Source organism: Varanus komodoensis, unplaced genomic scaffold, assembly GCF_004798865.1.
Source record: "Varanus komodoensis strain SLA01 unplaced genomic scaffold, ASM479886v1 scaffold11, whole genome shotgun sequence".
Taxonomy (NCBI): Eukaryota; Metazoa; Chordata; class Lepidosauria; order Squamata; family Varanidae; genus Varanus; species Varanus komodoensis.
The window spans coordinates 9485763-9506465 of NW_025335317.1; the positions used below are offsets into that span (position 1 = coordinate 9485763).

The 20703-nt window shown below is 42.7% G+C and overlaps 1 protein-coding gene across 1 annotated transcript in view; it reads right to left on the reverse strand.

Annotated features, from left to right (window-relative positions):
- PHYHIPL (phytanoyl-CoA 2-hydroxylase interacting protein like) overlaps nt 1-19612 on the reverse strand; it is an 83913-nt gene extending 64301 nt beyond the window's left edge. Inside the window, exons 1-2 of the mRNA XM_044420347.1 lie at nt 19440-19612; nt 17997-18059 (exon numbers count right to left, since the gene is read on the reverse strand). Coding sequence (XP_044276282.1) covers nt 17997-18000 — 4 coding nt within the window. The 5' untranslated portion in view covers nt 18001-18059; nt 19440-19612. The remainder of the gene's footprint in view (nt 1-17996; nt 18060-19439) is intronic.
- Between the last annotated feature and the right edge of the window lie 1091 nt (nt 19613-20703).

Below are 20703 nucleotides of genomic sequence, written 5' to 3' on the forward strand. Positions count from 1 at the left end.
ATTCTCCATTTGTGATTTACATGTCTCATTGGTGAAAGGAAGTTTGGCAACAGAACAATTTCCATATGGTCTACTGAAGGAAGAATTGTGTTACCTGGCATATTAGGTCCATAATTTGCATTTTATCTTCTGTGCTGTTTACAGAGATATTAAACACAGTACTATTAATCTTTATGAGAGCATACCAGGTGCTTGTGCTTGGATGGATAGACTACCATTTTTAATTACTGTCAGTCGGTGGCCAGAATCTGATCTATTCAATTGTATTTTGGTCCAATTTGAATTGTTATTCCCCTTGAGAAGCATTATTGGTCACGCACTGTATGCCTCACAGATACCACAACTGGATTCAGTTCATCTTCTAGTTCCTGCTAGAAGAAACGGCAGAGCCAGACCTTTTCTCTCTTCTGAATGAAGTGTTGCTACTTCCACTTCTCACAATACAAATGCAATTTTCTTTATTCAAAGACAACCAGAACAGCAAAGTTAAGACTCTTTCCTCATTTAAAAACTGCTCTAATGCAATGATGTTGATCAAGATGTCAAACGTTCCAATGATAAAGCCATTTTGTTCTAGGTGAAAAATATGCTATTTTAAAACAATTTGTATCAGAAGCCAGTACAAGCAGAAGGGTGAGGAGAGGCAATTTTTGCTGCTTATATTTAATAAAAATCCTCCTGGGAAGAACAGCATCCTGCTAAAATTAGCTCTACTGAGTGTGTTACTATCAACATATTACATGCATTTATTATGCCTGGGGAAATACTAGGGAAGGGGCTTCTGGAAATGCAGGACAGTTGATGCCATCTAAAGCAGTGTGAACACTTCCTAAAAGACAGTGTGATCCAGAGACCACATGCCCCATCTCATTTCCCAGTGTTCCCCAAGGCTATGATGAAAAATCATGCAAAGGACGGTAAGCAGTGCTAGCACTAAAGGCATTTTGCTCGTGTAAACCAATGTTACTGAAGCATCCATTCCACTTACTAGCACAAAGGGGGAAATACTGAACTGTCAAAATTTGACCGCAAATCACTGCTTTTCCCCTTTGCACTAGTAAGCATCTTAGCACAAGCTTGTGCTAGTGCACCTCATTAATGCTGGTGCTGCGCCACTATTAGATAATACTTGTTGTGCTGGATCCATCAAACAACTCTAGAAATGGGGAGTGAGTCCTGATGTATTGGCTGGTTTTACACATCAGGACAAGCCACCCTTCATGGTTTCCATGGTTCATGGATTTTTGCTTGGATGTGTATGGCAGATGATCAAGTGGCTTATGTTCCAGTGTAGCTTCCACCCTCCTCACTTAGTCCTTTCATTGTTGCAACATACCCCATCAACCACCATGCCTAAAATTCAGTTTCACACTGGATGACTGGAACAACTCCTGCAGCTGTTGCTCTTTCCAGCGGGCTTTGGAGCAGTGGCTTACCAGGACCATGGAAACCACAATGCCAGGTTCAGATAACCAGAGGAACCATGGTGAAGTGTGGAAACCACGGAACAGACATTTGTTTCTTTCCATGGTTTCTAAAAACCAAACATACCATGCTGAAACACCATAACAGAGTTTGATCAGACCATCCTGCTCAAGAAACCACTATGGCTTGTTGAGTGAACCTGCCCATTGTCTATTATGTCATGGCTCCATCAGAAATGCTGCGATTAGCCCTGGGATGCCCCATGCGCCAGGCTGTTCAGTCTCTTGAATATTATTTACACACATGTACATTTACATGGCAACAGTTAACTGACAATAGCAATTACAAAAATGTAATGTTTAATGTAACAATACTTTATCACTTGAGGTTTTTTGCTTTTGTGTTTTGTTTTTGTGTCTGGTACAGTGGTTAATACTGGGACTCAGGCAATCCGGGTTCTAATCCCTGCTTAGCCATGGAACCAACTGGGTGACTTTGGGCTGGTCACAGAGTGCCAGCCCAGCCTACCGCACAGGATTGTTATTGTGAGGATAAGATTGAGAGCAACAGGCAGAGACTTAAGTAAGCCACTCTGAATTTGTTGTAAGAAAAAAAGCAGCATATAAATCTAATGCACAATTAAATAGAATCAACATGTCTCTCTCTTTCCATTATATCTGACCTGTTGACCAAGTATTTTTGTCCAATCGAATGGTCCAACACAGGTGGTGAGTTCTACTCATTACGTGTTTTGGGAAAGCCCAGCCCAGGTCTATGCACTCTTATCAGGGAGTAAAACTATTGAAGAAGGCAGCAGATCTGAATAAATATGCTGAGGATTATATTTATTAGTTATTAGCAAGATATATATAATACTTCTCATTTGAAATTAACTCTCAGCTTTTTAGAAGTCGTCCTATTTGCAGCATAGCTGCCTCTCCTGCAGTGACTCACACACCAGTCTGAGAACATCTAAAATCTTTCCCTTAGGTGGATTACTAGGAAAAGAGAGCAGCCATGTGGGAAATGCACTGAAAAGAGTGATGCTCAACGCCTTCGGTAGGGGACAGGTAAGTCTATTATGCCTGCCATATACATTAAAATATTATGCAAAATATACTACTTATAAAGATGAATCTATGCAAGTAACTTGCTCTCCTTTGGCATATGAAATTCTGCTCCTCAAATGTGTTCAAGGCTGAACACCAACCCTAAATCAAGGTTTCAATCAACTTTTACTATCTTTATTATTATGTTTCCCCATTTTCAACAGCAAAGTGTTCTTTAGAGACTTCTGAATCCACATCTAAACAACAATCAGTGTTGCAATGGTTTATTACAGAAAGATTTCCCCATGAATTACAAAGCAGAGGTTCTCAACTATTACATAACTATCTTTGCCATTGGCTTTCTTCACGGATGTTTACTTTTGCAAACAAGACGCTATTCTCTAGGATGGCATTAAGGACTTTCAAATTCATACAATGGTCTTCCACTCCTAAATTGAAAATAAATGAGCATCCGTGTTAAGCAAAAGTAATTACACATTTCTGCTGTGAGGCTTTCTCATTTTTACCTGAAATGTATCTCTTTCTTTCTTTCTTTTTTGGCTAACACCACTTATGTGGCACTGCTTTAAAACAATGAAATGTTTAATACAATGAGCTACTGACTGAACCGGTGCGGTGATGGCATGGTAAGAAGTTAGAACTTCCATGCTTTCATGTTTGCAGATGGGGAGGAATGCAGGAGAAAAGATATTACAATATAACAGTAAATTATTTTCCACAGTCGTCTGTCCCCAAACCCTCTTTCTTTGCTAATTTGAGGGGGGGGGGGCTTTCTGTCCAGACTGTCTGGTTTCCCTGGGGGTTTTTTTAGTGCTTCACAAACACCCATTTGCTAGAAGACTGAACTTCCTCTAACAATTCCTTTCTGTTGTAGTGTCACCATGTTCGAAATGGAGAGCCAGGGGCTCATGGTGGGACCAATGACAAATGAGAAGTTTCATTTTCCTGAGCAGTAGGAAAGAGCTTCCAGCATTTTCCAGCACAGGAGAACATTAACATTTTTTTAAACCACCAGACACAAGGGGAATACGATCAGTTCCTTTCCCAGAATTCTACACTTATGTGCCTTGGGTGAGGATCCAGCAGCAGTGGGAGAAGAATTCCGGCAATTCATCCCTCATACACACTTTCCCACCTGCTTGTCTCCTACAAAGTCCTCTGGTTGGGCAGTGGGTACTAGGCGATTGTGAGGAAGGAAGTTAGAAGAAACACTTGTCTGACAACTAGAAATAATGGTTGGCTACCAAAGTTCAGCTGACACCTAATGAACCCTGTTGAGAACACTCCTTAGAATGCATCTAAGGAGAGCCTTGATAGATAAGCCGCATTAATTTATTGAAATGAAGCTTTCTTGCTTACTTATTATAATTACACGCATGCGCACATGTGAAAGCAAGAGTATATAGATATAGCAAGAGAGAAAGAACGAGAGACAGAGAGTTTGAAACAGCTCACAACGAAGTTTTAGAATGAGAAAAATTACAGAATGAAACCCCAGTAAAATAAAAATGCAAAACTCTTCTTCAAACAAGTACTATAGCAACTGCAGCAGTAGGGCTCAATTCAGCCCCAATCATAAAAAGCCTTCTAAACAAACAAACAAACAAACAAACAAACAAACAGGATTGCTCTTGATGTGCTCCTGGGAAGGCTAGAAAAGAGAGGAAAAGCCCCCAGTCTATTCAGGGTTGATGATTCCATAGCCCCAGTCTAATTGCAAATAAAGTTCTGCTCTCACAATGGGGATTGCCATTGAATCATGGACGGTCATTCAGTCATAGGTGACTGCCTTGAGTCAACCACACTACAATAATGAACCATGATTTTTTAATGAACAACCCAGAATTCACAGTCCGACAGCAAACCAAGAGTTCTCTACATGAGTTTTTAATGGGAACAAACCATGGTTAGTAAGTGGAGCTGGGTTCATACAATACAACAACCCACAGTACAGTGAAACCCATATTCATCCCATTCTCTGGGTTGTCATGTTGTGACAAAGACCTCAGAATATTCTCCTTGCTGGATCTCCCATTGTTGTCTAGATTCAGTTTCAATACATTTAACCTCTTCTTCTAAATCCATTCAGCTGTCACAGCTTTTTTTCCATTAGGAAACACACATTCAGCAAAATGCAGGGGTGAAAGGCACAGAAGAATGAAAAGAATGGCAAGGATCGCATGAAGAAAGGATGCTCCAAGCATGTGGACCTTTCCAGGTATTCTACAAGAAGCAACTTATGGGTGCTTCCAAGTAGTCTTTAAGGCCAGCCCAATGCAGATGGCATGATAGCAGCTAATCCTAGAATGTCCTAGGACAATCCTAGAGCATGGATCAGCATTATGAGACTCCCCCTTCTCCATGAAGTGGTATGGTCTGCATGACAAATAGGGATGGGAAAAAGCACTGCCAACACATATCAATTTGAGATCAATGTGGCATCCACTAAACCTGCTCTGACACTGAAATTGCCAGTACTTCCATAGAAGCTGGGCTTTCCCAACATTAACTCTCCATTTCAGCATATTTAGTCTTCTCCACTCAATAAATTTGTCAGCCTCTACTGATTTTTTCCTTGAGGAAACCCTGACAAGCTTTTGAGGAACCTCTAAATCTTAGGCTGCAATTAATCACATTAATTGCTGACCCCATGTTGACCAGCAGTTAGTGCTGAAAACATTGCTCTAAACAAGTCATATTTACATCTGAACCAGGCCTGGGAGAGCGAGAAAAAAAACTCTTGCTAAGAACTTTCTCTGCACCCACATAATTTGTATGCCTTTATCATATCTCCCCTTAGTTGTCTTTTTTTCTAAGCTAAAAGATCTCCACTGCTGTAACCTACAACTGAGCCTGTTTAAAATTGTGCATGGCCTTTTTGCTCCAATTACCTTATTATGCTAATCAGTGCAGATCTGAATGTCAACTTCCAGGTTAAACCCATCAGAAATTTCAAGGAGATCCCCTCCACCCTGCCCGAATTTGTTAGTTGACCTGTTGCCTCTTTGGCAGGAAAAAACCCTTCTATGTATGTGGCAACATTCGAAGAAAGCCTCATTTGCAACTCTCAAGGCCTTGAGTCATAGCTTTATCAGTTATAGGTCATTGACACCCAAAATGTGAGAGCTCTCAATTAGACCAAATTAATTAAACAGTAGGCTCTTTGTTCATTGTATGTGCAAACCCAACATTATCTCCTTCTCTATGAGCTTGGAATTGGTTTCTAAGCACGGATGCTGTGAGTAACTACACTCTGTAGTTAAAACACCAAACTGAATTCTGTCGTATTACCATAAGCTATAAATTACCACTGACTAAGAGTCTTGACTCAAAGCCAAACCAGCCTGGACATGATTGAGCCAAAAGTGAAGTGTTTTTAAGCTGGCTGAATTCAATGTCTCTTCTAGGAAAACGAAGTCAAAGTAACAAAGGAGTTCCTTCCCCATGAGCCAGTCCAACATACTCCAGCCGAATGATGCATTTCCTTCCCAAAGACATTATCAGAGTAATAAGGGAGCAGATCACAAGGAACTGATTCCCACACCAGTGGTAGCCAAGTCTTAAGTAGCACTGCAAAAGGGAGGTGGAACGCATCATGGGGGCAAACAGTAGCTGAATAGGTACAGATCCAAAAGATCAAAACTTTCATATGATCTTCTCCCATCTGCATTACTGGTTGCGTCCATCAATCTAATAGTGAGTAGGAACTACTAGCAAATTGTTATGGTCTGCACGACACACCCTGCTTTTTAATGACTATTTTAAAATGCCTTGTTCCTATTTTCAGAAGTGACTGGCGACGTTTGACCAGGCTCTGCATTGCTCATCGATATTAATAATGAATCCATGAGCCAACAGTCTTCATAGTCAATATTTAGCTCTGGGCATTTGACAAAGATGTGTCAGTTGTGACCATCACATTATAGGACTGCCAATTATGTAAATTATACTGTTCTTGCTTTATGTAATCTGACATTATGTAACAGTAAATCGGGAGGAAGGGGATAGGTTGAACGCCAAAATAACAAGGGACTGAGAGAACCATTCCATTCATGATGCTTGTGTTGTCTGTTGTAAGAGCCTTCCCACTGGTCATGGTTAACATCAGAAGCTAGAGAAGTTCATAAATATGTTAATACGATGATCTTTCCATAAAAATGCATGCCAACAAAACAGAGGATCTGAAAAACAAGTGGTTTGCAAAATGAATTCCAGATAAATGATTAATTATTTCCCTTTGCCCAGAAAATCATTAATATTGATAAGTTAATTTGCAGTGTGGATGTTTACAAAATGCAGTGTGTACAGATATTTGCAAAGTGCATCTTGCATTCTGCATATGAAAAGTTGTACGTGGCCTGGTTCAGGGAAGGAATCCAGGGAAAGAGATTTCTCTGCTGCTCAGTCAGGTGGATTTCTAGCAGCTTACAGAGAATGACTGCAAGGAAGATGCTGATTCAGAAATCAGAGTTCACAGCTTGTACAACCGTCTGCCTAAGTCTCCAGCACGTAGATGCTGATGGAAAGATGCTAGAAGCATGCTTGGTCAGATGGAAGTCCTCCTGAGTTTGTATTTGATAGGCTCCCACCCACATATATTCAGGCAGCCAGAAGCAAAGATTTATCATAGTCCTCTATGAACATTCATCTCTGTCTTTCTTAGGTAATCAGCTTGTGTGACTTCAGCCTGTGTGATCTAGCTTTGTTTTACACTAGCATCCCAAGGCCCAAGTACAGGAGCCAGGTCCAAAACAGTAGCTGCAACGAGTGCAACAAATATTTTTCCAGATTAAACTGCTTGTGTAGAAGCAGCCTAGATTTACCACCAAGCGACAAGCCTAACTTTTCAAGAAAAGCATTCCATCTAAAACTGATGGTTCTCCTCTAATACATGTCCCGCAGGATGAAACGTGGACTGCATAAATATTAATTCACCCTCACAAAGTCCATTAACAATCTTCAGCCTGAATCCAGGGGAATCAAGTCCTCACCAGGTTGGAATGCGCTCCCCAGAGAGGTCTGCCTGGCGCCGTCATTATTTGTTTTTCGGCGCCAGGCTAAGACCTTTTTATTTCAACAATATTTTAATAACTTTTAATGTCAGTTTATAGGTTTTAATATGCAGCCAGGGTGGATCTGGATTTTATCTGTATTATGTTTTATTTTATTTATGTAAGACATCCCGAGGCTATGCGATGGGACAGCATAGAAATGCTCTAAACAAACAAACAAACAAACAAACAAACAAACAAACCGAAATAAGCATCAGCAGAGCATAGATGACTCTGCATGTTATATCACAGGTTCATTTACCTGCTCAGTGTCAGCTAGATGTTTACAAGCACAGAAGATGGACTTGATCCTTAAGGAATCCCATAGGGTAACTCCCACAGAGGGGAACAAGAGTCATCAAGACTTGAATGGCATTTTCCACAAAGTAATGCTACCAACCCTTGCTCGTCCAATGCTTTGAGATCAGAGATCCAAGAATGGAGAAGAGTCACAGTTCTCCCAATCTTTTTCAGGGCATCATCCACCCATCAGAATGACCAAAGTTCTCTTTGACCCCAAACTCACCAGAAACCAGACTGAAAGGGATCCTTGGACATACAATTGATGCATCTGGCCAGCATATTAGAGTCATGAGGAGATATACAAAGGCAACCAAAACAAAAGCTTTTAAAAGCACACCTCTCCCCCTTTGAGGGACAGTTTCATCTTTAACCGATCCAATGTATAGCCCTTTCACCTTGCCAAGAATCTCCTTTGCAGAGCGAGAGGAAGAGGAATATCTGTGTCAGCCCCACTCCCCAACATGAAATGTGAGACAGCAGCCTTGCAACTCTCACCACCGATTCTGCTTTCGGCAGTGGCCTGGCTCTGCGCAAGCAGCAGTGCGATTGTCAGTGTGTTAACTAACCCCCACTGGTTGAGTATACAGCAGTCCGACGGAAGACTGCTGCAGGGGAAACAGAGCCCAGTTCTGCAGGAGAAAATAAATGAGGGAAGGGAGATTTCTGCCTGAGATGTGAGGAGGTGTGATCCAGGGTGGACGTGCTCCCTTCGCACGAGGCTGGGGCCTTGGCATTGCAAGAGGAGATGCCGAACTGCCTCAAGGGATTTTGGTGCCGCAGGTGAGGTACAATTCTGGCGCACATACAACCCTGCGGTAGCAGCACCATTTTCTGAACTGTAGGCTATGGGTTCACAGGACTTTTAAAGCTTCCGGTGCCATCCCTGGTTGTGCCACACAAACCCTGAAGTCAGGGAGCAGGCTGCCTCCCACATTAGCAAAAATATTGCAATTAAAATGGCATAGCTGTGGCCTGGAAAGGCTGATGCAGCATGTTCCTTTCCCGCATGCCCAAGCCCAGTCTGGCTGCTGTAGCTGCTGCCCTGCAGGGTGTTGCTTGACTTCCTCAATCTCTCGGTACAGTAGAGATGGGTGGTTGCCTTCCACAGAAATAGCCCTGCATTTCCACTGCAGGGGAAGCCAATGAAATGTGCTTCATGGAGCCAGGGAAAGGCAATGAGGTAGCAAGAAAGAGGTTCTACTGAAGCAGAACTGGGGAATGTGGGCAGGAAAAGTATCTGAACCGCTCAGGCTGTGGAAAAAGAGACTGAATAATACCTGCAATTGGGGAGACCGTTATGGTTAAAAGTTTCTTTGCTCAAGTACCGACCGGAACCTGTGAGGAGCAGACTGACGCTGGCCAGCAGTCCCCTATCCCTGTTGTGCTAGGTTGGCCCCCCAGAAGTTTTCACCCGCAACACCCATGATCCTTCACCTTTGCCTGAGCCAGCTAATTTGTAGGTCAAATTTAGCCAGCTAATTTGTAGGAATTTGTAGGTCAAAACACCTGGAGGACTGCAAGGTGGTGCACATGTATCCACCATTCCCGTCTAAACTGCTCCATCTTGGAGGGTGTGGAGAAAGGATGAACAAGTGCTGAAAACGGGGCTAGAATTCCTCTAATTCTGCTGCAGGAAAAAGACCAGAGAACATGAAAGCAGGGCTCTTGGAGCAAATTACTCAGATTACACACAGATGGGCACAGGAAAGCCTCCACATACTCCTAGGACTTTGTACGAATTTTGGCTGGCCTCTTTAATTTGAAAGCAAACTGCTGTGCAGGAAGCTGGAGGTAGTGTTGCAAGCTTTATAAAAAAGAGAGTCGAAATAAGGCCGACGCAAGGAACAAACAGCACAATTCAAAATGGCTGCTGCATTCATTTCTGTTCTCCACTGGTGTGACTCAGAATTATTCCCGGCAACCCAGCATCCCTTGTGCAAAACTTAGGTTCTTGCTTGCTATCATTACTGGAGGTCTATCAATGGCTGTTACATTCAGAGCACAAGTTGCTGCAGATGTATGAAGGAGAAGCCCTGGACATGGCTGTATATGAAGCATCTGCCGGGCCTCTGTTGATCCTAGAGGGCTGGGTCAGAGGGTTTAGTTTGCCCACAAAGTCATTCCTCCAAAGCTCTTGAATCAGTAGTTCCCTCCTGCCCCCAGCTTGAAGCATATTTTAAAAGCGGGAGGGTAAACGGAGTGACGATCCACATTGAGCACCACTGAAATGTTTGAATGGTCTTCCACCCCTTTGTGCATGCATTTTTCAAGCCCGGCACTGCCAGTTCCGTCTGTATGAACAGACCCTCTTATGCAAACTTGAGAGTGAATAATTTTTGAATAATGATAAGGTTTTGCCTCCAGCTCTTGCTTGCAGATTTATTTCTTCATTTGGACTTCTAACCCCGTTTGCCTTAGGCTGGCCTTCCCAATGTAGTGCCTGCCAGGTGTCTGGACTACAAGTCCCATCATCCCAGCAAGGCAATGGGGGTTGTTTTCCAACACATTTGGAAGACCGCCAGTTGGGGCAGGCTGTCTTAAGATGACCCTGAGTGATGCCCTATGCCTGCCATCAGCACCTTACTTGAAACAGCTGAAAGAATCCCGTCTCAATCCACGAAATGCCCGGTTGCACGAAGGCCACTCTTCCTCTCTGACACCAAGGTGCAGAGCTCCTCTAAGGTTAGGGGGGTTTTTTGGGGCGGGGGCACAATCCAGTCATAAGCCTCATTTGGCTATGGGTGGGGCTACAGGTAAAAGAGGTGTGGCCAAACATTTACAACCACCAGACTAGTTGATCTTAAACCTCTTGTTGCCTGGTTGATCCTACAGCTTTAGGAAAGGCATTTGGACCTTATATAATGGAGGAAAAATGGGTGGTCGGGGAAGGGAGAGTGGGAAGCAACCGACAACAGGACTGGAACTCCTACTGGGTCAAATTTGACCCCCAGACTTAGGTTCTGCACCTGGACTCCAGAAGATCTCCATAACTGGCTTTTCGGTGGACCTCTCGAGATGCAAGTTCCAGTGCTGAATCTGCTAAATGCAGTTCGCCACCTGGGCCCACAGCTGCCACATAAAGAGTATCAGGGTCACGCGGTGGCTGCAGCCAGCCTTGTGAGAATCCACAAAGATTGGTCTGGGATATGGGAAATGCAAGGAATGGGGAGAGACAGTCCTTATGGTACATACCATCCCGACCTATTTAAACATTTAAGGATTGTGCTAAGCACTTTGAACCAGGTCAAGGAGCATATCCAAAGTGTATCATAAAGCAGTGGCAAGCAGAATTTAGGCCTGCAGAATTATTCTTCACTAGAATTCTGAGATCCAGCAATGAAGCTGGGACAAGAGTCATTAAAGAGTTCCGAGCCAATGATTTGTTCTGAGCATCAAAAATGAGTGGTACGTCCCCAAACGATCTGTGGATGTACCTGCTGCCTACTCCCGCTACATCAAATATGAAAGCTGGACACCTGCATCGGCTTCCATGTTTTATCAGCATGATATGATATCCCATGATGTGATATCCCATGTTGGTCTAATATGTCCCATTCATTTCAATAGGTCTACTCAAAGTAAGGCTATAAGCTGTACTTTTGCGCTGCTGATTTTAAACTTCAGTCCAAAGTTGGGTTAGAGAAGGTGTGGTGGGGGGGGGGGGAGATGAAATTAAGATGCGGAAAACTCAAGGGAAATACCTTCATTTTCAAACACACTTAACCTGAGCTTACTGACCCTCTATGCCCTAGCAATTATTTCCTTGCAGCACTCTTTCTGCCTTCAGTTGCTGCATTATTTTCTATCATGAGCAATGAGTCGGCTATCTGGATCTCTTTATTCATTGTGACATTCAGGTACTTCAGCCTTAAGGCTCTACCATCTTCAGAAAGGTTGAACAGGGTGATAATTTTTTCTTTCTGAAGACTGAAGCCCTTCAGTTTCTTAAGTTAACTCTTTTATTTACAAGCTGGCAATCTGCAAAAAAAAAAAAAAAAAAAAAAAGGGAAGAGGAGAGGAGGGCAGGGGAGGAATGTAAACATCTAATTTCTGCAGTCTATCCAGTTTTCATTACCCTCACCTCAGCCACACAGATACAACTAGCTGATGATGCTTGCATGGGTACGATGGTGAGGTTAGATGAAGGTTAGTTAGAAGAAAGGGAAGTGTTGATTCAGAAAAGAAAAGAAAGGTTAGATATAAATCCTATCCAGAAATTCTAGAGCTGTTTTGCTGTTATCTGAAGCTAAAACAATACAAACATAAAGGTGCACTGATAGCATATGTGGGGTTCACAGTAGTAAAAACAAATTTATAGAAAGCAGATTGGAAGAATATTTGGAATAGAAGAGTATATAAGAATATGTCAATTAGAATTAAAGAACATGGATATAAAATGATATGGAGATTGTATTTAACACCAGTTAAATTAAATCAAATCGATGATAACTATTCTAATGTTTGTTGGAGATGTGGGAAAGAGATTGGAACTTACAAACATATGTGGTGGGATTGTGATAATATACAAAAGCTATGGATCATGGTGTTTAATGAAATTAGAGAAATTTTAGATATAAATTTAGAAATGTCACCAGGAATTGTGTTATTGTTGTTGACTGAAAAACAAGATATAAATGAAGTTAAGAATTGATTTTAAATTTGATAATGGCCGCCAGGTTAGTGGTGGTTAAATATTGGAAACAGAATTGGGTCATGCAAAGGAATGAATAACGAAATATGGAATATGGTAATTAATGATAAATTGACAACATAAATAAAAAATGGATAATAAAAGTTAACAAATATAATGAAAAATGGAAAGATTTTGTAAAAGTAGCATTGAAGGAAGGTAAAGGGTGTAAGCCCATTCAAGAATATTATTATTGTTATTGTTATTGTTATTGTTGTTGTTGTTGTTATTATTATTATTATTAGAACATTTCTATGCCATCCCTTGCCGAAGCCTCGGGGCGGCTTACAACACAATAAAATGCAATACAATACAAAAATAACAATATAAAATTAAAATTAATAATATAAAATAAATAAGAAATATAAACGATATAAAAGAAGTTAAAAGAAAAGAAAAGAAAAGAAAAGAAAAGAAAAGAAAAGAAAAGAAGTCGCCCTGGCCAGATAAATAAGTAAATATTGTTAACAATTAAAATGAATATATGAATGTTTGGCGGGGATATGGGTATAAATGAAATTTATTAATTATACACTGCTAATTGTTACTATATATGAAATGAAATGGAGGTAATAATTGGTCTCCTGGGGTGTGGGTGCACAGGGATATTTGTTATTCTTTTTATTGCACACACACACGCACTCTTTTATAGTTATATATGAAATTTATACAATTTACTTATGCATTTTTAAATTATATTTTAGATACCATAAGACACCATTTTATTGTATTACACTGCATTGTTGGTGGTGGGGCGGGGGGGTTAAAACGTAAAGAAGGAAGGAAGGAAGGAAGGAAGGAAGGAAGGAAGGAAGGAAGGAAGGAAGGAAGGAAGGAAGAAAGAGAAAGCAGCTTCAGAAATAAACTTTGGAACCAATTTAGTCCTCCACTCCTTCTCCCTCCCACCTCTGCTTTATCTCTCACCTCTCTGCTCTTAGTTTATTCCTGCTCTCTGCTTTTGTGAGCAGCTGTTTTGCATGCAGAACATTGCAGGAAACAAGTGGCCCATCTCATACCTTATTTAAAAATATTGTATTAATGCACATCCTAAAAGAGTTACAATCTGGATGTGATTATCATTTAGTTCTCCCAATGGCCCCCTTCCAACTATAACTCTTAATGACAAGCAAGAAGTTAAAATATATTTGGCGACTTTCACACACTAAAACCTGCTAACTGTCAAAATTAGGACAACATCATAAAAGTACCTGAATGGTACATGCCCTGAAGTGCATTTCTTTCAATATAAAAGTACTAGACAGATCGTTAGGTGGGCAGCTGAATGGTACAGTCCATGCCTGACAGACGACTTGCCCAGGCTGAGATGTGTGCAGCCAGACAGGGATCCTATTGGCTGCTTGCGTCATCTGATCCTTCCTGGTCCAGAAACTGTAGGGGTGATGCTACAGTGCAACTAAGATCAGATGTTCTCTTACATAGTGGGGTCTAGAGATTAACTGGTTCTAAACAAATGAAAGCTCAGATTCTCTGGATTCTAAGTTTTGTCTCATATAAATGTGTGTGGAACAAAGTGGCGGAGATCTAGAATAAAGCAAATCAAGGGAACATGTGGTCCTTTGGAAAGCTGAAAGCTGGACTGAAACTTCCATCCTGTCAGGCCAGCAGGACCAGCGATACAGGATACAAATTTCAGTGAACATGTGACAGGCCACATGTATTATTTGCCAAACCCCCCAGAAAATATATTAAAAATTATATGTGAAGGGTCACATGTCTTCCATCCCTGTAGGATATGAAAGTACGAAATTCCTACAGCATAAAGCCCAGCATCCTCCCTTTATCCTTCTGGTGTTTTTCTCTGCTCAGATTTCTGAGTCTTCCCTATGTTTGTGCTCTTTTTTCTCAACCAACACACCATGACTTGGCATTTCAGTTCTAGAAACCTGTGTCAGATCATTCATGATTTATATAACCTTACTGAAAATTTGATGACTTGGGCTTTGCACATGACCCCAATGATGTATATTCAATCTTTTATAGAATCCTCAGAAAACAAATATTCGGATTAGGTTTTGGAGCAAAGATCACAATGCAAGATGAATACTTTACAAGATGGAGGCACTAGTCTTCATGTATGAAAGTGAGAGACTCTGTAATAAAGGAAAGGCACTTACAGATTTTTCCTTTGCTGTTCAAAAGTTGAAAACGTGCCTGAACAATTTTAGTTCTGTCTAGCCACTGGGTTAATTTTAACCAGTTTCTATTTTTAAATATGTACATGCTATGGTTAAATTTTCTTCTTTAAGGGCTTTTATTCTGTTGCAATTAAATTGCATGGCTTCGGGGTTTATGTATTATATTTAAAACAAGAGAGCCCATCTGGTGTAGTGGTTAAAAGCATGGGAGAGGGACTCAGGCAAACCGGCTTCCAGTCCCCGCTCAGCAATGGAACCAACTGGGTGATTTAGGTCAGTCCCAGTCTCTCAGCCCAACCTGCCTCACAGGGTTGTTGTTGTGGGGATCAGATTGAAAGCAGGGGGAAGAGCATGATGTAATGTGCTTTGCCCATCCAAAGACAGAATATAATCTAAGAAATAAATGCTTAAAATAGTTTGAAATCATTTACAATGTGAACTGCCTTGTGAACAGCAGAATCTGTAGTATCATGACTTAATCCTGGACCCGACCCTGAACTTGGGCACACAAGATAGGAAATGGAGATTCAGACCATACACCCCTGCAAGCCCCTGATTGAAGACTGGGGAATTTTGGGAATTACAGTCCCACACATCTGGAGGGCACAGAGTAGGGGTAGGCCAAAATAGCCAGTTCTAAGAACACAGGAGGCCTCCTCAATCACTACAGTGGATCTGGTCAAGGAGATCTCCCTAAGAAACCTAACATAATATAAAACCATGTACATAGGAACAATACAAGTATTGTACACAAACAACACCACAAATCACGGAAGAGTTAACCATCTTATCACACGAGGTCCAATGCCTGGGTACATTCAGTGGCATGGTGCCACCAAACCTTGAGGTGCAAGGACCTACCCTTCAGTTTTGGTCAAGCCAGCAAAGAAACTTGTTGAGCTACGACAGGTTGGAGTGACTTTCACCCACCAGCTGCCCTAACATAGCTTGGACTTCACCTTCACCAGCACGTGTGCTCATTGGTCAGGGACTGTGGGAGTTGTAGCCCGATTCACCTGGATGGCCCCAGGTTGAACCGGAGCAGGTCAGGTGCGAAGGCCAAAACCCCAATGGGAAGGGCCCCATCCCATCTCCTCATACCAGACAGACTCTGCTTGCCACCATTCCTGGGGCAGACTGGTGCCTTGTCTCTTTGAGTCGGCAAGAACTGGCCCCCTTAGGGTTCGTTGTTGTATATCGCGTCTGCAGAAGAGCCTTCCTTAGCCTGCTGTTTTGTTTCATACTGCCTTTCCCAACATTCCTAGCCATTGGCCACACAGACTCAGGCTGATGGGAGCTGCTGCAGAGCATCCCTCTCAGGTCTAAGTCCAAAACACCCAGAGGACACCAGGCTGGCGGAGGCTGCTGCAGAGCGTCACTCTCGGGTCTCATGTTCCAACCCAGCTTTCACTGTGCAGTCCACGTTCCAGGACTGTGCCTTTCAGCTACAGAGGATGCTTGGATGAAGGCCCACTTAGACCCCTTTTACTGCAATTGGGAATTGGCTTCAGGCGACACACTGTAGATCAAGTTGCCCATTGCCTGTCATAATTAGCTGATTACACTGTTGTCAGTGACCCCGATCTAATTTTAAATCAAGCCACCAGAGACTCTCCATCTCCCCCACCATAAAACTTGAGGAACATTATAATATTGTAAAAGCCCTGTGGGTAACTCAATATATAGTCATTTAAATCCACACAGGCCAACCCATATTAGTGGCTGGGAGTTAATTCTTTATACACATGAATTTCACAAGCAGAAATGAAAGGTCCGTGAGTTAATAATATAACTAAATATTGCAAACTGTTCCACATTTCAATTACTTCATAAGTGCTAGTCCGTTTTCATGTCATAACACATTGGAGACCACCCATGATGTGATGACAAGGAAATAAGAGCTCCTTGAAGTACTTCAGTTTAATAGTACCATTTCTGCAAGCTGATGTGGCTATGAGCTTAAGTTGAGCATGGGGAATTCTTAGCCCAAATCTCACCTGGGTGACAAAATCCCAAACAGTGCAAGCCTATGCAGACGAAGTAAGAAGGAAACCTTGTTACGTTCAGGAGAAACTACAAAGCCCTGTACAGTTTGGGTCCAGACTATCTGAAAGACCATATTCCCTATACGAGCTGAAGATATTCTGGAGATTTTCTCTTGGTTCCACCACCCTTCTGGGGACACCTGGTGGGAACATGGCAGAGGACCTTCTTGGTGGTTGCCCCCTGGCCCGGGAACTCTCCTCCTAGGGAGACTAGGTAGTGCATTCCCTGTTTGGGTTCTGCAAGCAGGCAAAAAACATTTATTTGGGAATGTCCTGTGAGTTTGCACTGAATTAGTTTTGCTGTTGATATTTTTGTAGTGTTTTTAATCTAGGTAGGAGTTTATTTTAATATTTAGTCGATGTAATTCTATTAAAAAGATTTAATTCTATTTTTAACTTTTGTGTATTTTACATGTTTTAATTGCATGAATTTCCGAGTCACTGGGAATAAACAGGATGCCTAGGAGATGACTGCCTTACTCTGAAGAACTCCAACGAGAGAAGCATACTACTCCCTGTGAACTAATTCTATCATCAAACTACTCCTCCTTCCAGGAAAACACGTTTCCCAATGTACAGCCAAGATCTACCCTCCTATAACTTAAGCCACTTAGATCTAGCACAAGTCTTTGCAGCAGCTCCTCATGCATTCAAAGTGTGCTCACATACATTCCCCCACCCCATCATCTTTTCTCTAGGCAAAACATTCCCAGCCTATTCAATCTTTCTTTTAGAGGACTTGTTTTGCATGCCCTGACCATTTCCCTTGATCTCTTCTCAACCCCCCTTTGAGGACTGGCCTTTCAACTTTGGGTTGAGGCCCATCATACACAACATTTCAGGGAAAATAGTGTTTGCACTTGTTGCTCAATTAAGGCCCCAGTTTTCCAAGGTGATCAGCCTGTGCCTAAGCCAGGGTACTCTGGGCTGCAGATTGGAGCTTGCATAACTGAGGATTCTTCCCCCTGCCTGCAAAAGCATCCCTGCATATAGAAAAGAGGCAAGTCTGAGAGAATGCAGAATTAAAACCCTGCTCCCTAAGGATCTGGTTTTCTTTGAGAAGGCTTTTATGGAGGGGATAGAGGAAGCCATATACTTCATGGAAATGCTGCTGAAAGCGGTACAGTTGAGGAAGAAAGAGAGTTCTTAAAAAGGAACTAGGTACTGAGAATAGCCTGAAGGTTCCCATAAAGAGGGCACTCTAACTTTCCTCATAAATAACACAAGCAGTTGTTTGTCTTTAAAGTCAGACTTACTCATTCCATGGAAATGGCTCTCTCCTTCTCTTTCAGAGCAGCTGGAGAAGTGGATGAGCTCTCCTGTTGATTTGGATTAAAAAGAAGAAGCTGTGTTTGACTGTGATTGCTCTTTTAAAGACACACGTTCAGACGAAAACATGCAGGCTATTAAATGAGATTCTCATCCAAAGCAAAGGTCAGGCTGAGTGTAACTGCTATCTTCAATTAATTTCAGCATGCCTATAACTCCACGAGACATGAATTTTGCAGAACTTTGTACCAATACTATTGTGGTTTATTCCTGCTATTTGCTGTGCTAAGAATGCATTTTCCAGTTCTTAGAGTCCTTCCAAACAGGGCTTTTCTCATACCATCACCCTGTCTGATTCACAGAATTTTACAGCAAATCCAAATCTTGTCTTCCTCCTGGAGCCATCACATATTTTCCTAATGCTTCTTCTATCCCATTCCCTTACCACAGAGAACCAGAGTGGTGAAGTGGTTAAGAGAGCTAGACTGGAACTCGGGAGATCTAGGTTCTAGTCCCCACTTAGCCCTAAAGCTCACTGGGTGACTTTGGGCTAGTCACAGCCTCTCAGCCCAACCTCCCTCACAGAGATGTTGTTGTGAGGATAAGACTGAGAAGAGGAGGAGAATTATGTAAGCTGTCTTAAGTTCCTTGAAAGGAAACAAGGTGGAATATAAACTAAATAAACAAACAGTTACAGGTTTGATAAAATGCATTCCCGCTCACTGAACATTGTAGGCCTTTATTCTGCCTAAACTGGCAGGATTGTACGCTAAGAAAGAAAGAAGGAACTGCTTGCCAATGCAGTGCTCCTTATTTCTGTGGACCACCTCTTGATCCTGCTCACTCCTACACATGCTCACCTGTAATCAAACTCCAAATGAACATTGTCGGATGGACAATGTCACACAACAGGTTGTGTTAATGATGTCTCATGTAGAAAATTGTGCACAGTCCTAATTCAGATTGGGAGCACTGGGCACCAGTAGGGGTTGATTAAACCTCCTTCCCGTTGCACACTTTGCTTCATGAAATGACAGAAACATGGATAAAAAAGAGGCATTCACTGACATCGAGGGATATTTTCCTTTTTTTAAAAACCCATGCAGAATGGGGAGGGGGCTACTGGGGAAATGAGCTGGGTTAACTCTTACCCCCCTGGTATTCAATGCTCCCAATCCAAATGAGGCTCAAATGCACTTATATTGAAGTAAAATTAAAACTAAGCTGTAAATACGCTCCCCACAATTAACTTAACATGTAGTTTGCCCTTCCCAAAACAAACATGCAGGTAACTGCAGGAGTTTTTCCTGACTGGTATTCGCTTGGTCTCAGTCTAGTCCTACCATTGGGGTTTCTTTGGTCTATGCATGACCCTCTCCCAACAGCTCCCCATTTTATTTTCCCCTACTTAATTCACACCCCACACTCACTTCTCACCCCCTCTGGACACAGCGACTTTCAGATAGCTGCAGCTGGCCTTGCTCCTGGTTCCTCTCCCATGGAGTTCTTCATGGCATGCTGACTGTCAGGTCCCCTGTATTCCAGCTCCCTGCCTCTTGTGGGCACGGGAGGGAAGAGAGGTGGAGCCGAGTCAAGGGAACAGCCTGGTTGACTCCCATCCTTGGATGCCATGCATGTCCAGCCACTCAAAAGTCAGGGCTCTTAAAGAGACACTCGCAGGACAACTGAAAGAAGCACCATCGATTCAAACAAAGGTCAATTCAGTGCAGAGAAAAAGCCTTTGATGAGTGGGGAGTTTGGGGATCTGTACAGCACATACGCAAACTCCTTCCCCACATAATAGGGGGTTAGGATTGGATTTAGGTATGCACAAGTGGGCTGGGAGACGTTTCCCACCCCCTAAAGGTTTCATGGAGGGTTGAGGAAACATGGAGAACTGTGATGTGGCAGGAGATGCCAGGATCCCTCAAAAAACACTTTAGACACTTTTAACAAGGGCAGCCCTTCTGTTCACAGAAGGCAGATCCTGAATCTGGCCAAGCATCTCTGAGGATGACTGCAGGCCACCAGGGATCAGATGGGCGGAAGGGCAGCCAGTGACTTCGCCTTGTAGCAATAACTGGCCTTGATTCACTTATAAAGATGGAAGAAGATTCCAGTCAAGAATCTGGAATCCAGGTTCCAATCTAGTCAGGCCCTTTGCTGCTTACATAATTGGTAAGGATCAAGCCTGTACTCAGTTCCATAGTCCCGTCTTGGATTCTGTTTCTTGATGGTCCAAGAGTCAGAATGTTGCAGAATTGTGGTGGAATGCTGGGGTGTGGCTTTTAAATGGGGGCAAGCAAGACCTGCAACCAAAATGGTGAATCGCAGGACAGGCCAGGCCAGCTTTCTCCAAGGATTCTCCATTCCATCCCCCTTCTCCTCCTAAGTCAGCATTCCAGGCTCCCTGGGCATGCTCAGTCCTCAGTGGCATCTTTTGGATTCCTCCATTTAGGGCACAATCTGATTGCAGTGACCATACGCCCCGAGCCCAGAGACTTATGGACATCCTACACAGAACAGGAGCATCACCAGAGGTGCTCTTCCCTCCCTGTCTTTTTGCTGAGTAGCTGGGGCATCTCGGAGGGGGAGGGAGGGCTGCTGGAGGAGGCTCAAGATAGCTCATGTCCAGGCCTTCCAACTCTCCTTGCCTCCCTGCCCTCCAGAAAGCACCCTCCTCCTGCAAAGTGG